The sequence below is a fragment of the Melanerpes formicivorus genome, unplaced genomic scaffold (genome assembly GCF_026170545.1).
Source record: "Melanerpes formicivorus ecotype bairdi unplaced genomic scaffold, bMelFor1.0.p_v2 SCAF_13, whole genome shotgun sequence".
NCBI classification, from domain to species: domain Eukaryota; kingdom Metazoa; phylum Chordata; class Aves; order Piciformes; family Picidae; genus Melanerpes; species Melanerpes formicivorus.
Window position 1 is genome coordinate 18,804,267 of NW_027142365.1, and position 25,599 is coordinate 18,829,865.

The window sequence follows — 25,599 nt, forward strand, 5'->3', positions numbered from 1 at the left end:
TGCCCTGCTGGCCACAACTGGGCAGTAAATTCAGCAACCTGAATTTATTGCAACAGTTTAACTCCACAGCTATGAGTCTTTCATGCATCTAAGCATCTGAGTAAGAGGTCAGGCAGGTCCTTCTCTTCCTAATCAAACTCAGAACCATAGAGCAAAACCACCTATCAGAGCACAAACTATAACACATCAAAGATATGTACCCACAGATGGATTATGAAAATACATATTTTTTTAATATATACCTTTAATAGATTAATTTGATTAGAAAGTTAAACATTAGTGTTAATAATAATAGTAATTATTATTATTATTACCGCTATTATTATTATTATTATTACTTTTATTATTATGTATTTAGAATAGAATAGAATAGAATAGAATAGAATAGAATAGAATAGAATAGAACAGAACAGACCAGGTTGGAAGAGACCTTCAAGATCATTGCGTCCAACCCATCAACCAATCCAACACCACCTAATCAACTAACCCATGGCACCAAGCACCCTGTCAAGTCTCCTCCTGAACACCTCCAGTGATGGTGACTCCACCACCTCCCCAGGCAGCCCATTCCAATGGGCAATCACTCTCTCTGTATAGAACTTCTTCCTAACCTCCAGCCTAAACCTCCCCTGGCACAACTTGAGACTGTGTCCTCTTGTTCTGGTGCTGGCTGCCTGGGAGAAGAGACCAACCCCTTCCTGGATACAACCTCCCTTCAGGGAGTTGTAGAGAGCAAGAAGGTCTCCCCTGAGCCTCCTCTTCTGCAGGCTAAGCAACCCCAGCTCCCTCAGTCTTTCCTCACAGGGCTGTGCTCCAAACCCCTCCCCAGCTTTGTTGCCCTTCTCTGGGCTCGTTCCAGCAAGTCAACCTCCTTCCTAAACTGAGGGGCCCAGAATTGGACACAGGACTCAAGGTGTGGCCTAACCAGTGCAGTGTACAGGGCACAATGACCTCCCTGCTCCTGCTGGCCACACTGTTCCTGATGCAGGCCAGGATGCCATTGGCCCTCCTGGCTGCCTGGGCACACTGCAGACTCATGTTCAGCCTGCCATCAACCAGCACCCCCAGGTCCCTCTCTGCCTGGCTGCTCTCAGCCACTCTGACCCCAGCCTGTAGCACTGCCTGGGGTTGTTGTGGCCAATGTGCAGCACCTGGCACTTGGATGTGTTCAATCTCCTGCCCTTGGCCTCTGCCCATCTGTCCAGCCTGTCGAGGTCCCTCTGCAGAGCCTCTCAACCCTCCAGCAGATCAACTCCTGCCCCCAGCTTGGTTATTTGTTATTATTATTACATTCCAGAATCTGAGTAAGAGTTCAGGCAGGTCCTTCTCTTCCTAATCAAACTCAGAAGCACAGTGCAAAACCACCTATAAGAGCATGAACTATAACTCATCAAAGATGAGATCTGTGCCCACAGATGGATTCATGGCAATACATCTTTTTGAACAGATCCCTTTCAGAGATGAATTTGATTGGAAAGTCAGTTGTGAGTGAGTGCTAAAAAAAACCACCCCTCAGATGTATTTAGTGCTTTAAATATCAAGATGGATTAGTTAAATATTAAAGATGGGGTTTGAAAATCAGGATGGATTAAGCTTTCACTTAGTTTATTTTTGCCAATCTGATTCAGATTCATGAATTATTTAGGGCCTCTTAGAAACATTTGTAGTGCAGAGCAAAAGATCATTCTCTCAGTTGGTATAAATTAGGCTCATTTCAAACTGCAGAAGTGTCTCACACACTCTTTCACCTCCTGAATGCAGTTACTGCTGCTGATAAGAAAATGCTATCATGGGAGAGGTTGGTTTTCCCCAGCCCAGAACACCTCTCCTCACAAGGAGTGACTCTTCACGCCCTGAGTCACTTATCAATTGTAAACTTTACTTCTGAACTGCATTTGGCACTTCCCAGCCTTTGTGGCACACTTCTCCTGTCACAGAATCCTAGAATCACAGAGCTGCTTTGACTGGAAAACATTTCTAAGATCACTCAGGCCAACCATTCTCTGACTCTGACAAAGCTGGGGCTAACCCATGGCCCTCAGCACCACAGCTCTGCCCCTTGGAAACACCTCCAGGGATGGGCATTCAACCACCTCCCTGGGCAGCCTGTGCCAGGCTTTGAGAACCCTTTCAGGGAAGAGATTTCTTCAAATATCCAACATAAACTTCCTCTTGAACAACTTGAGGCCCTCACCTCATCTCATCTCATCTCATCTCATCTCATCTCATCTCATCTCATCTCATCTCATCTCATCTCATCTCATCTCATCTCATCTCATCACTTGTTATTGAGAAGTAGTGATCAACCCCCATCTGGCTCCAAGCTCCTTTCAGGTATCACAGTATCACCAAGGTTGGAAGAGACCTCAAAGATCATCAAGTCCAACCTGTCACCACAGACCTCATGACTAGACCATGGCACCAAGTGCCACATCCAATCCCCTCTTGAACACCTCCAGGGATGGGGACTGCACCACCTCCCTGGGCAGCACATTCCAGTGGCTAACAACTCTCTCAATGAAGAACTTTCTCCTCACCTCCAGACTAAACTTCCCCTGGTGCAGCCTGAGACTGTGTCCTCTTGTTCTGGTGCTGGCTGCCTGGGAGAAGAGACCAACCCCCACCTGGCTACAACCTCCCTTCAGGTAGTTGTAGAGAGCAATGAGGTCTCCCCTGAGCCTCCTCTTCTCCAGGCTAAGCAACCCCAGCTCCCTCAGCCTCTCCTCACAGGGCTGTACTCAAGACCTCTCCCCAGCCTTGTTGCCCTTCTCTGGACACCTTCAAGTCTCTCAATGTCCTTCCTAAACTGAGGGGCCCAGAGCTGGACACAGGACTCAAGGTGTGACCTGACCAGCACTGAGTACAGGGGCACAATGACCTCCCTGCTCCTGCTGGCCACACTATTCCTAATGCAGGCCAGGATGCCATTGGCCTTCTTGGCCAGCTGGGCTCCTACTCTGTTGTCTGTGGCTCATGTCAGCCTCACTCACAACTATACACATTACTCCAGTTTTCAGATTGCACAAAACCAAACTGAAATGCATCTGTTGAAGTACTTAGGCTGTAGGGTTGCATAGCAAAGCTCTTCCTAGCTGTTGTGGGTTTAAGGCTGGATGCCTTTAAGAACTGCAGAGTTGAGGACCTCCAGAAGGGCCTAGGGAGTCCAGTGGTGAACCAGAAAATGTCATCTTTTGTTATTTCCTTCCCACAAGTCCTGCATCTATATAAACCCAGACATTTCTGATTGTTCTGCCCTTTTTCCTCCCTCTCTGCTCTCCTGTACATACAGGGACTTATCTCTGGTGGTGCAGAGGAGGTTTGTAGCCTGGCTCCAGCCATGATTAAGGTAATTTGTACTGAGCTCTGGTAAGACCACACCTTGAGTATTGTGATCAGTTTTGGGCAGCTCAATACAGGAGAGATGTGGAGGAGCTGGAGCCAGGGCAGAGGAAGGCAGGGAAGCTGGGAAGGGTCTGGAGAAGAAATCTGATGAGGAGTGACTGAAGGAGCTGGGGATGGTTGGTTTGGAGAAGAGGAAGATTAGGGAAGACCTCATTGCTGCCTACAACTACCTGAAAGGAGGTTGTAGAGAGGCTGATGCTGGTCTCTTCTCCTAGGTAATTAGTGACAGAACAAGAGGGAATGGCCTCAAGCTACAATTGGGTAGGTTTAGACTGGATATTAGGAAACATTTGTTCCCAGCAGGAGTGATCAGAGATTGGCTCAGGCTGCCCAGGGAGGTGGTGGAGTCCCCAAGCCTGGAGGTGTTTAAATGTGGCTTGGATGTGGTGCTTGGGGCTATGGTTTAGGGCTGAACCTTGTAAAGCAGGGTGAGTGGGTGGACTCGGTGATCCTGAGGGTCTTTTCCAATCTGAATGACTCTGTGATTCTGTGAATTTTTACTGCATCATTTGGGTCTGGGTAGGGAGGTATGGGGGCTCTGGAGAGGTGTTGGAATGGAATGGGAGAGGGAGAGGAGAGGAGAGGAGGAGGAGAGGAGAGAGAGGAGAGGAGAGGAGAGGAGAGGAGAGGAGAGGAGAGGAGAGGAGAGGAGAGGAGAGGAGAGGAGAGGAGAGGAGAGGAGAGGAGAGGAGAGGAGAGGAGAGGAGAGGAGAGGAGAGGAGAGGAGAGGAGAGGAGAGGAGAGGAGAGGAGAGGAGAGGAGAGGAGAGGAGAGGAGAGGAGAGGAGAGGAGAGGAGAGGAGAGGAGAGGAGAGGAGAGGAGAGGAGAGGAGAGGAGAGGAGAGGAGAGGAGAGGAGAGGAGAGGAGAGGAGAGGAGAGGAGAGGAGAGGAGAGGAGAGGAGAGGAGAGGAGAGGAGAGGAGAGGAGAGGGGAGGGGAGGGGAGAGAGGAGAGGAGAGGAGAGGAGAGGAGAGGAGAGGAGAGGAGAGGAGAGGAGAGGAGAGGAGAGGAGAGGAGAGGAGAGGAGAGGAGAGGAGAGGAGGAGGAGAGGAGAGGAGAGGAGAGGAGAGGAGAGGAGAGGAGAGGAGAGGAGAGGAGAGGAGAGGAGAGGAGAGGAGAGGAGAGGAGAGGAGAGAGAGAGGAGAGGAGAGGGAGAGGAGAGAGGAGAGGAGAGGAGAGGAGAGGAGAGGAGAGGAGAGGAGAGGAGAGGAGAGGAGAGGAGAGGAGAGGAGAGGAGAGGAGAGGAGAGGAGAGGAGAGGAGAGGAGAGGAGAGGAGAGGAGAGGAGAGGAGAGGAGAGGAGAGGAGAGGAGAGGGGAGGATTAACCAGGTTGGAAAAGACCTTTGTGATCATCAAGTCCAACCTATCACCCAACACCATCTAATCAACTAAACCATGGCACCAAGTGCCTCATCCAGGCTCTTCCTAAACACCTCCAGCAGTGTTTGGGTAGTGTGGCTGAGGTGGACTATGGATTTGTGTATTTTAGATGCTTTTTGGTACTGTTGTGTGTGGCTGTGAATCATAGTTCAATTTAAACTTCCAACTCTTTCCAATCTGCTGTGGAGCATCTGGATGTTTTTTTCTTTAACTCCTCTGAGAAGGGTTAGAGAGCATCAGTCTGCTCTTGAAAGCAAGACACTGGCTTAAAGAAATGATGTGAGCAGGTGCAAAACAAACCACAGATAGCAGTGTCTCTCATCTGGGTTCCCTGTGTGCATTAGAATTCAGTGGAGCATGCATCAAGGCAGGATGCTTTTGTGCACCCACATGAAACTTGCTTAACTTAATGACAGAATCCTCCTGCTTTTGACAAGGCACCTTGTTAATTAAACTTCAATTGCTAATACATTAAGGTAGGATATGCAAACTGATAGCTGAGGCTAAGCTGGTTTGCTCTGCAGTAATTAATATTATGTCTAGCTGGTTTGCTCTACAGTAATTAATATTATGTCTGGCTAAGCAGCCTGGAGAGAGGCAATGGGAGATAAAAAGAAAATATTCTTTTCTTGAACATCTCTTTTTTTCCAGTCTCCCTAAACCCTGCCAAAGGGATTCTGCATAAGAAGCCAGCTGCAGTGCCTGCATAGTGACATAGAAACACAGATTCATCACAGTATCACCAAGGCTGGAAGAGACCTCAAAGATCAAGTCCAACCTTTATTAGAATAAACCTTTATTAGAATAAACCAAACCAGGTTGGAAGAGACCTTCAAGATCATCGTGTCCAACCCATCAACCAATCCAACCCACCCAAACAGCTAACCCATGGCACCAAGCACCCCATCAAGTCTCCTCCTGAACACCTTCAATGACGGCAACTCCACCACCTCCCCGGGCAACCCATTCCATAGCGCAATCACTCTCTCTGTGTAGAACTTCTTCCTAACATCCAACCTGAACCTGTACTGGGTGCCTGGGAGAAGAGACCATCATCAGCCTGTCTACAACCTCCTTTCAGGTAGTTGTAGAGAGTGATAAGGTCACCCCTGAGTCTTCTCTTTTCCAGGCTGAGCAACCCCAGCTCCCTCAGCCTCTCCTCACAGGGCTGTGTCCCAAACCCCTCACCAACTTTGTTGCTCTTCTCTGGACTCGTTCCAGCAAGTCAACCTCCTTCCTAAACTGAGGAGCCCAGAACTGGACACAGGACTCAAGGTGTGACCTAACCAGTGCAGTGTACAGGGGCAGAATGACCTCCCTGCTCCTGCTGGCCACACTGTTCTTGATGCAGGCCAGGATGCCATTGGCCCTCCTGGCTGCCTGGGCACACTGCAGGCTCATGTTCAGCCTACCATCAACCAGCACCCCCAGGTCCCTCTCTGCCTGGCTGCTCTCAGCCACTCTGACCCCAGCCTGTCGCACTGCCTGGGGTTGCTGTGGCCAATGTGCAGCACCTGGCACTTGGATGTGTTCAATCTCCTGCCCTTGGCCTCTGCCCATCTGTCCAGCCTGGCAAGGTCCCGCTGCAGAGCCTCTCAACCCTCCAGCAGATCAACTCCTGCCCCCAGCTTGCTGTCATCTGCACATTTACTGATGATGGACTCAATGCCCTCATCCAGATCATTAATGAAGATGTTAAAGAGCACAGGGCCCAACACTGATCCTTGGGGCACACCACTGGTGCCTGGCTGCCAGCTGGATGTGGCACCATTCATCACCACTCTCTGTCACCACAGACCTGTCACCACAGACCTCATGATGAAACCATGGCACCAAGTCCATCATAAAGGATTCTATGGTTTAATCTCAAAAAGGAAAGGACCTTTAAGATCACCAAGCTCCAACCCCCTGCCATAAGCAGGGACACCTCCTAACACACCAGACTGCTCAAGGCACCATCCAAGCTTTGATCCTTGCTGGGATCAGATGGAGCTCCTCACTGCCCTGCACAGTCAACAGGAAGGCTGGTGAAAATATCAGTTCCTACATCAGCAGCCAGCAGTACAACTTCTAACAGTCTGAATTTAGAAAGAAAGGTATAAACATCATACTTTAGGTTGAATATACAAGCAGTGGGGGAAAAAACCCCAACCAAACAACCAAACAAAAGGAGATGGACACCCAAAGAGCTGCAAAGCCAAACCAGATTAATTTTGCCCAGCCATGGACAGAACTATAAAGGTAGAAAAAAACATTCACACAACCACAGAAAACATGTGCTTGGAGGAGATCTCTCAACTCATCCAGCCCAACCTCCACCCAGCACTGCAGGCTCAACACCAAACCATGGCCCTAAGCACCAGCTCCACACACTGCTTCAACACCTCCAGGGATGGGGATTCCAGCACTGCCCTGGGCACAACATTCCAGTGATTGAGAATCACAGGCTGGAACAATCCTCACTATCAAAACAGACTAGGGGAGGAGGTGTTACAAAGCAGCCCTGAGGAAAAGGACTTGGGGGTGCTGATGGATGAGAAGCTGGACAGGAGCAGGCAGTGTGAGCTTGCAGCACAGAAGGAAAATCCCATCCTGGGCTGCATCCAAAGCAGCATTGCCAGAGATCCAGAGAGGTGATTCTGACACTTTGCTCTGCTCTGCTGAGACCTCACCTGGAGCACTGTGTGCAGCTCTGGAGCCCTCAGTACAGGAAGGACAAGGAGCTGATGGAGCAGTTCCAGTGGAGAGTCAGAAGAATGATCAAGGGGTTGGAACAGCTCTGCTATGAGGACAGGCTGAGAGAGCTGTGGGGGTGTTCAGCCTGGAGAAAAGAAGGCTCTGGGGAGACCTTAGAGCAGCCTGCCAGTACCTGAAGGGGACTATAAGAAGGATGGAGAGAGACTGTTTGCAAAGACCTGCAGGGATGGGATAGAACAAGGAGAAATTGCTTTAAGCTGGAGAAGAGTAGATTTAGATTGGGTATCAGGAAGAAGTTCTTCACTATGAGGGTGGTGGAACACTGGCACAGGTTGCCCAGGGAGGTGGTTGAGGCTCTTTCCCTGGAGATATTCAAGGTAAGGCTTGATGAGGCCCTGGGCAACCTGATCTAGTTGTGGATGTCCCTGCTGACTATGGGGAAGTCAGAATGATGACCTTTGGAGGTCCCTTCTGGCCTGGACCATTCCATGATTCCAATCCTTTGAGGGAAGAAATATTTCCTAGCATCCAGCCTGAACCTCCCTTGGCGCACTTGGAACCATTGCCTCTGCTCCTGGCCCTTGACACCCAGGAGCAGAGGCTGTCCCCTCCTCACTGCAACCTCCCTTCAGGGAGCTGTAGAGAGCAAGTAGGTCTCCCTCAGCCTCCTCTTCTCCAGCCTCAACACCCCCAGCTCCCTCAGCCCCTCCTCTAGCCCAGGGGCTCCAGGCCCTTCTCCAGCCTGGCTGCCCTGCTCTGGAAAGAAAAAAAGGCAGAAATAAAGGATGATCTGCCTTTAGAAGTGTTCTGTTCAAGACTGCATAAAGTGTCAGAAAGATGGATCTCTCAAGCTAAGCAAACTGAGAGCAAAATTCCCCTTTTAGGGTCCTCTTTCCTAAGAAGGAGTGTGCAAAATATAGAATCATAGAATTGTCAGGGGTGGAAAGGATTTAAGGCTCAGCCAGCTCCAACCCCCCTGCCATGGCCAGGGACACCTCACACTACAGCAGGTTGCTCACAGCCACATCCAGCCTGGCTGCAAACACCTCCAGGCAGGAGGCTTCCACCACCTCCCTGGGCAGCCTGTGCCAGGCTCTCACCACCCTCCTGGGGAACAACTTCTTCTCACATCCAATCTCAGTCTCCCCACTTCTACTTTTGCTCCATCCCCCCCAGTCCTATGACTCCCAGACACCCTCAAAAGTCCCTCCCCAGCTTTCTTGGAGCCCCTGACAATTCTGTGATTCTCTAAATCTATGATTTTAGGAGAGACAGGATCTCTAAAACTCCTTCCACATGGAGATGCAAAATGTTTCATATTTATTACAGGCATCTTTCAGTCATCTTAATTATTTCCTTTTAGTGCAGATTGTGCAGCAGAAATTGGCTTCTAAAGCCAAGTTGCCTTCAACTGAAAATATCCTCAGTAAGATGCAGCTGCTGAGGCAAAGCCAATTTGTAGGGCAATTTGTATCCCCATGCAAATATTTTGTCACTTAATGCATTTTCTGACAAATAACTCACAGTCCAGAACAGAAAAGTGTTCCAGCAATGAATCCCAAGGAAGATTTCAGTGCCTCCCAGATCAGGACGCAGGGAGTTATATAAATGTTGTAGGCAGGTAGCACATTTAACCAAAGTAAATAGGATAGAATAGAATAGAATAGAATAGAATAGAATAGAATAGAATAGAATAGAATAGACCAGGTTGGAAGAGACCTTCAAGATCATCGTGTCCAACCTGTATCCAACACCACCTAATCAACTAACCCATGGCACCAAGCACTCCATCAAGTCTCCTGCTGAACACCTTCAGGGATGGTGACTCCACCACCTCCCCAGGCAGCACATTCCAAAGGGCAATCACTCTCTCTGTACAGAACTTCTTCCTAACCTCCAGCCTAAACCTCTCCTGGTACAGCTTGAGACTGTGTCCTCTTGTTCTGGTGCTGGTTGCCTGGGAGAAGAGACCAACCTCTGCCTGTCTACAACCTCCCTTCAGGTAGTTGTAGAGAGTGATAAGGTCTCCCCTGAGCCTCCTCTTCTCCAGGCTAAGCAACCCCAGCTCCCTCAGCCTCTCCTCACAGGGCTGTGTTCCAGACCCCTCACCAACTTCGTTGCCCTTCTCTGGACACCTTCCAGCAAGTCAACCTCCTTCCTAAACTGAGGAGCCCAGAACTGGACACAGGACTCAAGGTGTGGCCTAACCAGTGCAGTGTACAGGGGCAGAATGACCTCCCTGCTCCTGCTGGCCACACTCTTCCTGATGCAGGCCAGGATGCCATTGGCTCTCCTGGCTGCCTGGGCACACTGCAGGCTCATGTTCAGCCTACCATCAACCAGCACCCCCAGGTCCCTCTCTGCCTGGCTGCTCTCAGCCACTCTGACCCCAGCCTGTAGCACTGCCTGGGGTTGCTGTGGCCAATGTGCGGCACCTGGCACTTGGATGTGTTCAATCTCCTGCCCTTGGACTCTGCCCATCTGTCCAGCCTGTCGAGGTCCCTCTGCAGAGCCTCTCTACCCTCCAGCAGATCAACTCCTGCCCCCAGCTTGCTGTCATCTGCAAATTTACTGATGATGGACTCAATGCCCTCCTCCAGATCATCAACGAAGATTTTAAAGAGCATGGGGCCCACACTGATCCCTGGGGCACACCACTGGTGCCTGGCTGCCAGCTGGCTGTGGCACCATTCACTACCACTCTCTGGCCTCAGCCTCCAGCCAGTTCTGCAGATACTTAAAAAATTACTGTATGGCCCCAAAAGATGTTGCTGAGGGCAGAGAGAGAAAGAGAAAACGATGGGAATAAGAACAATGCATTGCAAAGAAACACTCAGAACACTAACCTGAGGATGGTTAAACATGCTGGGGAAAGGAAGTCATATAAATACTAAATAGGTTTCCCAATCTGATGGAGAGCAGGGGTCCCTCAGGGGTCTGTGCTGGGAGTTGTGCTGCCTAATGGTTTTATCAACAGCATAAAATAGTATCAAGGCACCATCAGCATTGTGTAGATGACACCAAGCTGAGTGGTGTCAGTACACCAGGACAGGATGGCATCCAGAGGGACCTGGACAGGCTGGAGAGGTGACCCAGGTGAACCTCATGAGGTTTAACAAGTGCAGGGTTCTGCACCTGGGCTGGAACAATCCTCACTATCAACATAGACTGGGGGAGGAGTGATAAAAAGCAGCCCTGAGGACTTGGGGGTGCTGATGGATGAGAAGCTGGACAGGAGCAGGCAGTGTGAGCTTGCAGCACAGAAGGCCAATGGCAGCCTGGGCTGCATCCAAAGCAGCATTGCCAGAGATCCAGAGAGGTGATTCTGACACTTTGCTCTGCTCTGCTGAGACCTCACCTGGAGTGCTCTGGAGCCCCCAGCACAGGAAGGACATGGAGCTGATGGAGCTGGCCCAGAGAAGAGCCATGAAAATGAGCAGGAGGTTGGAGCAGCTCTGCTCCAAGGACAGGCTGAGGGAGCTGGGGGTGTTCAGCCTGGAGAGGAGAAGGCTCCAGGAAGACTTAATAACAACATTTCAGTACCTGAAGGGACCTACAAGAAGGCTGCAGAGAAACTGGAAAGGCCTGCAGGGACAGGAGCAGGGGCAATGGCTTCAAAGTAGAGCAGAGCAGATTGAGATTGGATGTGAGGAACAAGTTCTGCACCAGGAGGGTGGTGGAACACTGGCACAGGTTGCCCAGGGAGGTGGTTGAGGCTCCATGCCTGGAGATATTCAAGGTGAGGCTTGCCAGGACTCTGGGCAACCTGATTTAGCTGGGGATGTCCCTGCTGAGTGCAGAGGGGTTGGGCTGGATGAGCTTTGGAGGTCGCTTCCAATGCAGGGGTTTCTATGATCAGCTTTGATAAACCTGTTTATGTTTCATGACACTCCTCAGCACAGTGTCCTTCCAAAGCAATGCAGTTCACTTACAGCAGGCTGCTGGATCCTCATCACTGCCATCAGAACAATCTGGGTGGGAGGCTGATCCAGGCTCTGTGGGCTGCCCATTAGCACAGGTGAATTCATCTAAGGAGCTGAATCGTGGTGGCTCTGATGGTGTGGGGTCCAAGAGCTGGATGCTGTTCAGACAGATGAAACCTGGTGTGCTCCAGAATGTTCCTTGAAACACAAGCTGTGGGTTGTTACAGTTAATATACACATACATGCATTAAGGGATAGCAGAGAGAAGCTGTTTTTTCTTTACATCCCCCAGTAACATTCTATATGAAAAATCCACTCTGAACTTTCCCTGACAAAGCCATGACAAACACCCAGCTGGAAGCTGCACTTCTGTAAAACCACTTCAGGTTGAAATAAGAAAACATCAGCTCAAATGCTTTGGGAACCTCCAAGAATGAAACTCAGTAAAAACCTCTTTTAAAGAAAAAAATCCCTGATCTGATGTACATTTGCAGATGACACCAAGCTGGGGGCAGGTGGGGATCTGTGAGAAGGTGGGACCGTGCCAGGCTGGACACATAGGCAGAGTCCAACAGGATGGCATTGGACAAGTCCAAGTGCTGGGTTCTACACATTGGCAACAACAACCCCAGGCAGTGCTACAGGCTGGGGGAGAGCAGCCAGGCAGAAAGGGACTTGGAGGTAGTGGTTGACAGCAGCTGAACATGAGCCTGCAGTGTGCCCAGGTGGACAAGAAGGCCAATGGCATCCTGGCCTGCATCAGGAACAGTGCGGCCAGCAGGAGCAGGGAGGTCATTCTGCCCCTGTACACTGCACTGGTTAGGCCACACCTTGAGTCCTGTGTCCAGTTCTGGGCTCCTCAGGTTAGGAAAGATGTTGAGATGCTGGAAGGTGTCCAGAGAAGGGCAACAAAGTTGGGGAGGGGTTTGGAACACAGCCCTGTGAGGAGAGGCTGAGGGAGCTGGGGTTGCTTAGCCTGGAGAAGAGGAGGCTCAGGGGAGACCTTCTTGCTCTCTACAACTCCCTGAAGGGAGGTTGTAGCCAGGTGGGGCTTGGTCTCTTCTCCCAGGCAAGCAGCCCCAGTCTCAAGCTGTGCCAGGGGAAGTTTAGGCTGGAGGTGAGGAGAAAGCTCTTCCCAGAAAGAAGAATTGCCCATTGGGATGTGCTGCCCAGGGAGGTGGTGGAGTCCCCATCCCTGGAGGTCTTCAAGAGGGGACTGGAAGTGGCACTTGGTGCCATGGTTTATTATTCATGAGGTGTTGGGTGATAGGTTGGACTTGCTGATCTCTGAGGTCTTTTCCACCCTGGTTGATTCTATGATTTGGCTCCCAAGTTGCACCACCCCTGTTCTTTACAGGAGTGATCTGAAGTGTGGCATCCTAAAGACTCCATCTTCTGCTTTGAAGTCTCACCAGAACCTCAGTTCATAAGTGCTCAAGAAAATAGTTTTCAGTTCCACTCACAGGGGAATAAAATGGGCTAGGGCCTGTGCTTGGCCACCAGCTGGCACAGCATAACACCTGCTACCTGTTTCATAACTTGAGATGCAAAGGCTGCATCCCCCCTAAGCAGTGGGTAACCCAGGAACTGTTTAGGCACTGCCTGGCCAGTTTGCTTGGGTTAAACCCTTGCTAGGGACCATGCCAAGAACCTGACAGGACAAGACTGGGTCTGTGCCCCAACCTTGCTTATGTTGCTGATGTCTTCAGAGACACAGAGATTCAAGAATCAAGGATTCATAGAATGGTTTGGGTTAGAAGGCACCTTAAAGGTTATCCAGTTCCAACCCCCCTGCCATGGGCAGGGACACCTTCTACTAGCCCATGGTGCTCAAGGCCTCATCCAGCTTGCGCCTAAACATTTCCAGGAAGGAGGCAGCCACAGCCTCCCTGGGCAACCTTTGCCACTGTCTCACCACCCTCACTGGAAAGAATTTCTTCCTAAGCTCCAGTCTAACCCTCCCCTCTACCAGCTCAAACCCATTCCCCTTCGTCCTATCACTCCAAGCCCTTGTCAAAAGTCCCTCCCCAGCTCTCCCATAGCCCCCTTCCAGTACTGGAAGGCTGTTCTAATGTCTCCCTGGAGCCTTCTCTTCTCCAGGCTGAACATCCCCAACTCTCTCTGCTGGATCTGAGAACAAGGAGATTTACCCTCCTTGTGCTCTCCATGTTTCTTTAACCTGAGCTACAGCAATCAAGGAAGAGGAAGCAAGCCAAGATTCACCAGAAAGACCAACACTGCAGTGAAAGAAAGCACTGAGGCAAGAGCAGGAGCTGGAGGCACAACTCAGACCTGGAGCTGTGTGCTTTGACATGCTGGGACACAGAGTTTGAGCCTCAGAAATAGTCACATGCAGGGGGCAGAAAGAACAGAGGAAGGGAGTCTCCTACTCTGGAGCATTTCCATCCCTGTCTGGATGTGTTCCTGTGTGACCTGTGCTGGATTCTATGCTCCTGCTCTGGCAGGGGGGTTGCACTCAAAAGATCTCCAGAGGTCCCTTCCAACCCCTGACATCCTGTGAGCTGTGACAGCTGGACACAGAGTGTCAGACCAAAAGAACAGTTGTGATTCCTGGTGTAAGAACAAGGGTCTAACCCATCAGAAGTTGCAGTGAAATCTCAAGAGGCATTTTCCTTTCTGAGAAGTCAGAGCTGGGAATGTCATTATCTTGCACGGGAGACAACTGCTTCAGCATTACAAAAGCCTTCTGATAGCATCCATTCTCCACCAGTTCAGAGGGCAGGCCTCTATGCTGAAAACATTACACAGGCATGTCACTAAAGGTGGTGCTCTTCTTCCCCAGGCACAGGTGATCCTTGCCATCTTTGTACAAGAAGGAATGCCTTTGGCTTTCTAAATACCTACCAACAACCTCAGTGACCTCCTGTTCATCTTGAGTTACTCTAAGTAGACCGAGAGCGGGGCAGAGAGGAACCTAATGAGGTTCAACTAAGGTAAGTGCAGAGGTCCTGCTCCTGGGAAGGAAGAATAAACTGCAGCAGAACAGGCTGGGAGGTGATCTGCTGGAGAGCAGCCCCAAGGAGAAGGACCTGGGAGTGCTGGTGGGCAGCAAGGTCTGCATGGGACAGCAATGTGCCCTGGGGGCCAAGAAGGCCAATGGGGTCCTGGGCTGCATTCAGAGGAGTGTGTCCAGCAGAGCCAGGGAGGTTCTCCTCCCTCTCTGCTCTGCCCTGCTGAGACCTCACCTGGAATATTGCTCTCTACAGCTCCCTGAAGGGAGGTTGTAGCCAGGTGGGGGTTGGTCTCTTCTCCCAGGCACCCAGCACCAGAACAAGAGGACACAGTCTCAAGCTGTGCCAGGGGAGGTTTAGGCTCAAGGTGAGGAGAAAGTTCTTCACAGAGAGAGTTGTTAGGTGTTGGAATGTGCTGCCCAGGGAGGTGATGGAGTCACCAACCCTGGAGGTGTTCAAGAGGGGATTGGATGTGGCACTTGGTGCCATGGTTTATTATTCATGAGGTGTTGGGTGGCAGGTTGGACTTGATGATCTTTGAGGTCTTTTCCAACCTTAATGATTCTATGATCCTATGATCTAGTTCTGGGCTCCCCAGTTCAGGAGGGACAGGGATCTGCTGGAGAGAGTCCAAGGGAGGGCTGCAAGGATGCTGCAGAGACTGCAGCACTGCCTGGGGAGGAGAGGCTGAGAGCCCTGGGGCTGTTTACTCTGCAGAGAAGAAGGCTGAGAGGGGATCTGATCAATGTCTATCAATAGCTGAGGGCTGGGGTTCAGGAAGGAAGGGACAGGGCCAGGCTCTGCTCACTTGTGCCCTGGGATAGGCCAAGGGGCAATGGATGGAAACTGCAGCACAGGAGGTTCCACCTCAACATGAGGAAGAACTTCTTGACTGTGAGGGTCCCAGAGGCCTGGAGCAGGCTGCCCAGAGAGGTTGTGGAGTCTCCTTCTGTGGAGCCTTTGCAGCCCTGTCTGGATGTGTTCCTGTGTGACCTGTGCTGGATTCTCTGCTCCTGCTCTGGCAGTGGGGTTGGACTGGAAGATCTCCAGAGGTCCTTTCCAACCCCTATCATCCTGTGATCCTATGCTCCTGTGTCTGTTTATTCATACTTGCCCTTGTGGGGAAGAAATAGTCAGCAACTGGTACTTAAAACCTTCCAGCTTGCTGAAGTGCATTCACCACAATACAGGTCAGCTGGCTGAAGAGGAGGCAGCAGTGTACTCAAAAAGGCCACCAGCATCCTGGACTGCATCAAGAATACTGCAGTAGGACCAGGGAAGGGATTGTCCCCATGGGCTCAGCACTGGGGAGACCACACCTTGAGTATCATAGAATCATAAAACCATAGAATCAATAAGGTTGGAAAAGACCTCAGAGATCATCAAGTCCAACCTGTCACCCAACACCTCATGACTAATTAAACCATGGCTTCAAGTGCTACATCCTCTTGGACACCTAAGTACTGGGTTCAGTATTTGGTTCTTACTATAATGAGGACATTGAGGTGCTGAAGCAGATCCAGAGAAGGGCAACAAAGCTGGGGAAGGGTCTGGAGAACTGGGCTGGTGAGGAGCACCAGAGGAAGCTGGAGTTCTTTAGGCTGGAGAAAAGGAAGTAAGGGAAGACTTTCTGGCTCACTACAACTCCCTGAAAGGAGGTTGGAGTGACGTGGGGTTGGTCTCTTCTTCTCAGTAACAGTGGCAGGATGAGAGGAAAGGGCCTTAAGTTGTTCCTGGGGAGAGTTAGGTTGGATCTTAGGATAAACTTCTTCCCTGAAATGGTTCTCAAACACTGGAAGATGCTGCCCAGGAAGGTGGTTGAGTCCCCGCCCCTGGAAGCATTGAAAAGAGACAGAGCTGTGGTGCTGAGGGCCATGGTTTATCCCCACTCTTGGTAGAGTTAGAGAACAGCTGGACTGGATGACCTTAGAGGTCTTTTCAACCAAAATAATTCTATGATTCTATGTCAAATGGTCAATTTCTTCAGTGGCTTAGCCTTTGTCCTTCAAAGAGATGAGATTTTCAGTTGATTTCTGAGACAGCAAAACATGAGAGAGATTCACAGAGCTATGAAAACCATGTACATGGAAAATCACTTGAACAGCAACTTGTAAACTAATCTAAGATTAAGCAGCTGCAGCTTCACATTCACCTCTGCCCTGCTGAGGTTGCATCTGGAATACTGTGTCCAGTTCTGGGCCCCTCATCTCAAGAAGGACCTCAGGGAACTGCTTGAGAGAGTCCAGCACAGAGCCACGAGGATGAGGAAGGCAATGGAACATCTTCCTCATGAGGAGAGCCTGAGGGAGCTGAGGGCTCTTAGGCTTGGAGAGGAGGAGCCTGAGGGTGAGCTCCTTGCTGTTGCTCAAGATGTGCAGGGGCAGTGCCCAGAGGCTGGAGCCAGGCTCTGCTGGGTGCTGCCCAATGCCAGCACAAGGGGCAGTGGTGGAAGCTGAGGCAGAGGAAGTGCCATGGAAACAGCAGGAAGAATTTTTTCCCTGTGAGGGTGGCAGAGCCCTGGAGCAGGCTGCCCAGGGGGGTTGTGGAGTCTCCTTCTCTGGAGGTATTCCAAACCTGCCTGGATGTGTTCCTGTGTGATCTGGAACAGGCCTGGAGCAGGCTGCCCAGGGGGGTTGTGGAGTCTCCCTCTCTGGAGATATTCAAGACCTGCCTGGATGTGTTCCTGTGTGACCTGCTCTAGATGCTCCTGCTCTGGCAGGGGGTTGGACAGGATGAGCTTTCGAGGTCTCTTCCAACCCCTAACATTCTGTGATTCTCTGTGCTGGTTCTCTCACAGCTCCTGGTTTTCATTATGCTAGTGAGATCCCACAAAGGGGCTTCACTCCCTCTCACTGAGCAGCACTGGCAACAGCTGGGATGGGCTCAGGTGGCTACCTGAAATTTGTGTTCACTGTCTTCCACATTCCTAAAGACCACACCATGTCTGTGTAGATGCTTTCTTGGAGCTATAACCAGAGCTTTCCTCTCACTGAAGCAATGAAACAGCAAGCCCTTCAGGATACATATCACTTAAAAACACCCCAAAAGATTATTTGTTCTAGGAGCTTCATAGGCAATAAGGTGAGAGATCTCCAAAACCTGAGCACAGGCCTCTTTCAGTCATACCTTTACATCTTCCAGTCCTGTAGGCAGCTTTACCTCCACTCTGACCCACTGATTCTTAGTGGTGCTGTTGGTTTCCCACAGGATATGCTCCTCCTGCAAAATGAAGAATATGATGTGATAAAGCTGATTTCGTCTTCCTCCAGACATCATCAAGGCCATCTGTTGTTGCTGTTAATCTTTTCATACCCTAACCTCATGACCACAGAGTTGCTTTGTGTGAGGAAATACAGCTTCACCTTCTCATCTGAGCCTTTGCACTAGGCTCTGAGGCAGAGAGGAGAAACAAGACATGTTTATTGCTATTCAACTGGCTAATAATATCATTATCAGGAGCCAGTTTGCTACAATTAAAGTGAAATAATATGCAAATCATGCTTCATTATTGGTGAATTCAACAATGTACCTCTGTGGTGCTCTGGACAGGCTCACAGGAGGTTAGGAGTTGGAAAGGATCTCTGGAGATCTTCCAGTCCAACCTCCCTGCCAGAGCAGGAGCATAGAATCCAGCACAGGTCAGACAGGAACACATCCAGATAGGGCTGCAAAGGCTCCACAGAAGGAGACTCCACAACCTCTCTGGGCAGCCTGCTCCAGGCCTCTGGGACCCTCACAGTCAAGAAGTTCCCCCTTGTGTTGAGGTGGAACCTCCTGTGCTGCAGTTTCCATCCATTGCCCCTTGGCCTATCCCAGGGCACAAGTGTGCAGAGCCTGGCCCTGTCCCTTCCTTCCTGACCCCCAGCCCTCAGCTATTGATAGACATTGATCAGATCCCTCTCAGTCTTCTCTCCAGAGTAAACAGCCCCAGGGCTCTCAGCCTCTCCTCCCCAGGCAGTGCTGCAGTCCCTTCAGCATCCTTGTAGCCCTCCCTTGGGCTCTTTCCAGCAGATCCCTGTCCCTCCTGAGCTGGGCAGCCAGAGCTGGTGAGGTCTCAGCAGGGCAGAGTAGAGGGAGAGGAGAACCTCCCTGGCTCTGCTGGACACACTCCTCTGAATGCAGCCCAGGACCCCATTGGCCTTCTTGGCCCCCAGGGCACATTGCTGCCCCATGCAGAACTTGTTGTCCACCAGCACTTGTTGTCCACCAGCACTCCCAGGTCCTTCTCCAGCAGATCCCCTCCCAACCTGTCCTGCTTCAGTTTATTCTTCCTGCCCAGGTGCAGGACTCTGCACTCCAGTTTCTTTTTCAGAGCTCACTGCTTGCATTAGGTTGTGTTATAATTACTTATCTTTTCTTAGAAGTGACAAAATGATCCAATCAGCAGGGCTAAAAGCTGATTGTTTAATCTGCAAAAGATAGAGCTGTGCCTAAAGAGTCCAAGCCATGTTCTTAGTTACCTGAAACCCCAGGGACTGAGGTCTGGGGAGACCTTAGAGCAGCCTTCCAGTAGCTGAAGGGGTCTACAAGAAAGCCAGGGAGAGACTTTTTATGTGGGCTTGTTGTGACAGGATGAAGTGGAAAGGCCTGAAGGTGGAAGGGTGCAGATTTAGGCTGCACATCAAGTCCAACCTGTCACCACAGACCTCATGACTAAACCATGGCACCAAGTGCCACATCCAATCCCCTCTTGAACCCCTCCAGGGATGGTGACTCCACCACCTCATGGACTTGATGATCTTTGAGGTCTTTTCCAACCTTATTGATTCTATGATTCTATGTCCTGGGCTGCATGAAAAGCAGTATGGGCTGCAGGCTGAGGTATCCTGCCCATTTATTCTGCTCTGGTGAGACTCCTCCTGAAATCCTGTGTTCAGCACTGGAGTCCCCAAGACAAGAAGATCATTGAGTCCAATCATTCTCTAATTCTAGCAAGTTTGGGGCTAAACCATGTCCCTCAGCACCTGGCAGCCCAGAAGGTAGCTGTGTCCCAGGCTGCATCAAAGACAGTGTGACCAGCAGTGTGAGGAAGGTGATTCTCCACCACTACTCTGCTCTTGAGACCTCACCTGGAGTGCTTGTCCAGTTCTGAGTCCTCCAGTGCAAGATAGAATAGAATAGAACAGAATAAACCAGGTTGGAAGAGACCTTCAAGATCATCGTGTCCAACCTATCATCCAACACCACCTAAACAACTAACCCATGGCACCAAGCACCCCATCAAGTCTCCTCCTGAACAGCTCCAGTGGTGGTGACTCGGATATGGATAGGATGAGAGGGAAAGGACTGAAGCTTGAGGAGGGCAAGTTCAGACTGGAGATTAGAGAGAAATTCTTTCCAGTGAGGGTGGTGAGACACTGGAACAGGTTGCTCAGGGAAGCTGTGGCTGCCTCCTCCCTGGAAGTGTTCAAGGTCAAGTTGGATGAGTCTTTGAGCCACCTGGTCTAGTGGAAGGTGTCCTGCCCATGGCAGGGGGCTTGGAACTCGTTGGTATTTGGGATGCCTTCCAAAGCAAACCATTACAGTTGCAGCGATCAGTGGAACGATACCAAGTGATTGTTTTTCCCAAGCACAGGGGGCAGGTGTGTGCTGGCAGGGACATTCTCTGCATTTTGGCTGGTGATGCCTGGGCTGGTGTACCTCTCCCCAGTGCATGTTTCTCCTCACCTGGTTGGTCACCAGTAGCACCCTGAGGACACTGCTGCCTGCCACGGAGCAACGAAACTGCAGGCGGCACGTCTGGCCACAGGCATGGCACGTGGAGCTGTTGAAGGGAGCACTGCCATGGAACCAGGTCTCAGCAGCTTCCAACCACCCAAAGTGCTCTGAAATGAAATAAAATCCAATCTTTAGAGTGCACTCTTTCACAAAACAGATTTTTTATGTTGGTTTATATTTGGTTTTTTCTTCTTCTTAGTCCCTGGCAAGAGGAACTCCTTTGTGGTAATTAAACCACAGACCCATCCCCATCAGCAGTGGAATCTCCTGGTCAGGTTGGTGGTGTCACTTGGTGTGAGAGTTTCAGGCTAGGCCTTTAAGATTTGTTTTTCACAGATTTTGAACAGAAAGTAGTAAAATGCAAATAAATAGGGAGGGGTCTGGAGCACAGACCTGGGAGGAGAGGCTGAGGGAGCAAGGAGAAGTTATGCTTTTGCTTTCTCTCTATTAGAGAGGAGGGGAAAAAGACATTAAGGCACAGCCACCTTTTGATACCACTGGGGTTGCTTAGCTTGGAGAAGAAGAGGCTCAGGGGAGACCTTCTTGCTCTCTACAACTGCCTGAAGGGAGGTTGTAGCCAGGTGGGGGTTGGTCTCTTCTCCCAGGCACCCAGCACCAGAACAAGAGGACACAGTCTCAAGCTGTGCCAGTGGAGGTTCAAGCTGGATGCTAGGAAGAAATTCTTCCCAGCAAGAGAGATTGGCCACTGGAATGTGCTGCCCAGGGAGGTGGTGGAGTCACCATCCCTGGAGGTGTTTAAGAAGAGCCTGAATGTGGCACTTGGTGCCATGGTTTAGTTCATCAGATGGTGTTGGGCGACAGGTTGGACTTGATGATCTCTGAGGTCTTTTCCAGCCTGGTTAATTCTGTGTTTCTGTGGGTTTGGGTGTAAAAAGGAAAATAAAGATAACTCTAAACAAACCCATTGGAAGAGATAAGGCACTAAAACTGATTATCCCAAAACAATTCCCTCTCTTCTCACTTCCTTGGGCTGGGAGAGATATTAACTCACTTCTGCTTGACCTTGGCTGTATTGCTTTGGTTAAGTCTAACATCTCTCTGCTCCTTTCTCTTGTCCCTTTTGTACAGGAGGGTAAGGGGGAGGTAGGGAGGGAGAAGCTAGTAGCTTCTCCTGGTTTTTGACCAGGGGGGTTCTTGTGCTGTTTGTTAATTGTAAATCCCTCTAACTATTGCAGCTCCTGGATATTCCTTGCACTCCATTGTAGAGTGTAGTTTTGCTTGTAAATGCAGCTTGCATTTGCTTCCAGCTGAGCTGCTCTGGCAAATCTAATGTTGAGAAGGGTGGAAATTTCAACCCACCACACTTGGATGTCTCATTAAAAAGGCAGATATCTATCTTTTGTTTGACTCACAATAATGACATCAAGTTGATAGGGTCCTGACATTGTCCCTTTGCATGTCAGAAGCTGTAAGTAGTCCCACGTTCAGCTCAGCCTCCTTACATCTGCAACCATTCCACAACTACGTGCAAATATATTGGGAAACTGAGTTTTCTTCCTCTTTCCAGTATAGTTATAAATAACCAAACAAGCAGCTTTTTACAGTGACACAGAGAAATCACAGAAAGGTCTGGGTTGGAAAGGGGCCTCCAAAGCTCATCCAGTCCAACCCCTCTACGCTCAGCAGGGACATCCCCAACCCAATCAGGCTGCCCAGAGCCCTGTCCAGCCTCACCTTGAATATCTCCAGGGATGGAGCCTCAACCACCTCCCTGAGCAACCTCTTCCAGTGTTCCACCAGCACCTGTTCCTAGCATTCACTCTAAATCAGCTCTGCTCTAATTTGAAGCCATTGCCCCTGGTCCTGTCCCTGCAGGCCTTTGCAAACAGTCTCTCTGCAGCCTTCTTGTAGCCCCCGTCAGGTACTGGCAGGCTGCTATTAGGTCTCCCTGGAGCCTCCTCCTCTCCAGGGTGAACACCCCCAGCTCCCTCAGCTTGTCCTTGTAGTAGAGCTGCTCCATCCCCCTGATGGCCCTCCTCTGGACCCTCTCCATCAGGTCCAGCTCCTTCCTATATTGAGGGCTCCAGAGCTGCACACAGTACTCCAGGTGAGGTCCAGCAGAGCAGAGCAAAGTGTCAGAATCACCTCTCTGGATCTCTGGCAATGCTGCTTTGGATGCAGCCCAGGCTGCCCTTGGCCTTCTGTGCTGCAAGCTCACACTGCCTGCTCTTGTCCAGCTTCTCATCTATCAGCACCCCCAAGTCGTTCTCCTCAGGGCTGCTTTCAATCACTCATCCCCCAACCTGCATTGATAGCAATGATTTTCCTGTTAATTCTTTCAAATTCTTTTCTGATAGGGAGGAATGTGTCAGGCAGAAGTATTCTGCCTTACTGCCCCAGGGTGCATTGGAATCGCCACCATGCAATCAAGATCTTCTCAGCCAGATTTTCTGCAACAATATGTTGGAAGCATATTGTCTTTCCATTCCAAGCAGAAAAGCAATTTGTGCTCTTCTTGACCTACTGCCCCTCATAAAACTCCTCCTACAGAGATCTAAAAGAGCACTCCAACCCTTCAACATTCCCTTTTTTCTGTCAGAAATAAAAAGGCTAAACACCTTGGTATCAAATAAACCAGGGCCTTTTATGCCCCGCTCCTGAGTCGCTGAATATTTTGCTGCCTTCAAAGCAGCTATTAAAAGTCACCAGGAAGGACTGATTAAAGGTCTTAAGAACACTGCTTCTGTGTTCATGTCTGTAAATACATTGTGCTGTCAGTGTGCACTTAGAGCACAGACAGCCAAGCAGAGCCTGGGCTGCAGCAAGAGAAGTGTGGCCAGCAGGGCCAGGGAGGGGATTCTGCCCCTCTGCTCCACTCTGCTGAGACCACAGCTGGAGCTCTGGGGCCAGTTCTGGAGCCTCTGTGCCAGGAAGGATCTGGAGGGGCTGGAAGGTGTCCAGAGAAGGGCCACGAGGATGAGCAGAGGGCTGGAGCTGCTCTGCTATGAGGACAGACTGAGGGAGTTGGTTCTGTTCAGTCTGGAGAGGAGAAGGCTCTGAGGAGACCTTCTTGAGGAGACCTTCCAGGATCTGCAGGGGGCTCCAAGAAAGCTGGGGAGGGACTTTTGAGGGTGTGAGGGAGTGATAGGACAGGGGGGGGATGCAGCAAAACTAGAAGAGGGGAGATTCAGCTTGGATGTTAGAACATGGTGAGACTAACCATCCCCATCTCCTTCAGTTGCTCTCCATCAGATTTCTTCTCCAGGCCCTTCCCAGCTTCCTTGCCCTCCTCTGCCCTGGCTCCAGCACCTCCACATCTCTCTGGCATTGAGCTGCCCAACCCTGGACACAACACTCCAGCTGTGGCCTCCCCAGAGCTGAGTGCCAGGGGACAATCCCCTCCCTGCTCCTGCTGGACACAGCATTGCTGATTCCAGCCAGGAGGCCTTTGGCTTTCTTGGCCCCCTGGGCACACTTCTGGCTCCTCTTCAGCTGCTTGTTGGTTAGAAATTGAAGATTCCAGAACCTTGTATCTGAAAAATGCTGATATAATCATTGGTAGTGGTGGCAGTAGTAGCATTACTTTCCCTCTCTTTTCTGTAACCTTTAAAAGTAGAATCCATACATCAGTTTAATTAGAGAGACAATAAACTGTGGTAGAATACTCATTTGTTTTCCTCCCTCCCAGGAATTACTTACTTTTTTTTAATTACCTTTAGCTCCCATTTTTCAAGTAGGTTTCTACATATTAACAGCATTGGCAATATTTGGCTGTCATTTCTCACAAACTTTGCAGCTCTAAGGTCTGAGTTTGCCTCAGCCCAAAACACTACATAGTACATCACATGTTAATGCTCTGATCTCTCTATCTTCAGTGCTGGGCCCCATCCTACTCAATATCATTATTGATGATCTGGAGGAGGGCATTGAGTCCATCATCAGTAAATTTGCAGGTGACACCAAGCTGGGGGCAGGAGTTGATCTGTTAGAGGGTAGAAGGGATCTGCAGAGTGACCTTGCCAGGCTGGACAGATGGGCAGAGTCCAACAGGATGGCATTCAACAAGTCCAAGTGCCAGGGGCTGCACTTTGGCCACAATAACCCCATGCAGTGCTACAGGTTGGGGTCACAGTTCTGGGCTCCCCAATTTAAGGACACTGAGACGCTTGAAGGCGTCCAGAGAAAAAAATCTTCCTGCTGTTTCCATGGGACTTCCTCTGCCTCAGCTTCCACCACTGCCCCTTGTGCTGGCATTGGGCAGCACCCAGCAGAGCCTGGCTCCAGCCTCTGGGCACTCCCCCTGCACATCTTGAGCAACAGCAAGGAGCTCACCCTCAGGCTCCTCCTCTCCAAGCCTAAGAGCCCTCAGCTCCCCCAGGCTCTCCTCATGAGGAAGATCTTCCACTGCCTGCAGCAGCTCTGTGCCTCTGTGCTGGACTCTCTCAAGCAATTCCCTGAGGTCCTTCTTGAGCTGAGGGGCCCAGAACTGGACACAATATTCCAGATGTGGCCTCAGCAGGGCAGGGCACAGGGGGAGGAGAACCTCTCTGACCTACTGACCACAGCCCTTCTAATCCATCCCAGGATGTCCTTGGCCATCTTGGCCACAAGAGCACACACTAAATGTATTAAGCTAGATTAATCCAATGGAAGAGGAATGAACTATGTGACCTGTGTAGTATTCTGGGAACACCACTAAGGAAAACAACAACAACAACAAAGTATTTTCTAAGCAGTATTGCAGGGAACTATAAATCCTCTGTAAGCACTTTTGACACCAGAGAAATTAGGAGCCTAAAGGGAAAGTGCCTACACCACAACACAGGAGAAAAGCAGCAATAAATGGGAAATGTCCACCAAGGACAGAAAGAATCTGATTACATTTCAGAAGGCAAGGAACAGAGGATTATTCAAAGCCTATGAGCAACCTTTTTTTATATAAATACAGTTGTCTAATCCTTTGTTTTGATAATTTAATTTTTTTACCTCTGCTGTACTTAGAGGGAGTGAAAGCTTGGATCAAAATCAGGAGCTAAAGCCTAGTCAAGCTCTGTTTCAGCCCCCCAAGCATGGCATTCTTGCAGCTTGCACACAGTTTCTTTAGTCTGTATGATTTTGGCTAATATTCAGCCTCCTCATTTATGCCTCAACAAATCTGCATGAATAGGAATGCTGACTGGATGGAGAGCTAAGGAATCACAGCTCAGGTCTTTCAGTACTTTCCATTGTTAATGATCAATTACACAGAATCACAGGAGAGGAGACGGGCACCCAGCGGTACCACAAGTGACTGTAGCAACCTGAAGGACCTGGATGTAATGTGGGGGAAACTTGCTCCATTTCTGGAAGCCATGATGTGGCTGCAGCAGGAGCAGATGTTTACATCCAGAACAGGGGTAGAATCACAGAACTGTCAGGGTTGGAAGGGACCTCAAGGCTCAGCCAGTTCCAACCCCCCTGCCATGGCCAGGGACACCTCACACTACAGCAGGTTGTTCACAGCCACATCCAGCCTGGCTGCAAACACCTCCAGGCAGGAGGCTTCCA

The 25,599-nt window shown here is 50.2% G+C and overlaps 1 protein-coding gene across 1 annotated transcript in view; it reads right to left on the minus strand.

The window, feature by feature from the left end:
* Nucleotides 1-25,599, minus strand: part of MALRD1 (MAM and LDL receptor class A domain containing 1) — a 348,020-nt gene that overhangs the window by 303,049 nt on the left and 19,372 nt on the right. The window contains 3 exon segments of the mRNA XM_068146420.1: nucleotides 11,411-11,612; nucleotides 17,500-17,592; nucleotides 20,041-20,198. Coding sequence (XP_068002521.1) covers nucleotides 11,411-11,612; nucleotides 17,500-17,592; nucleotides 20,041-20,198 — 453 coding nt within the window.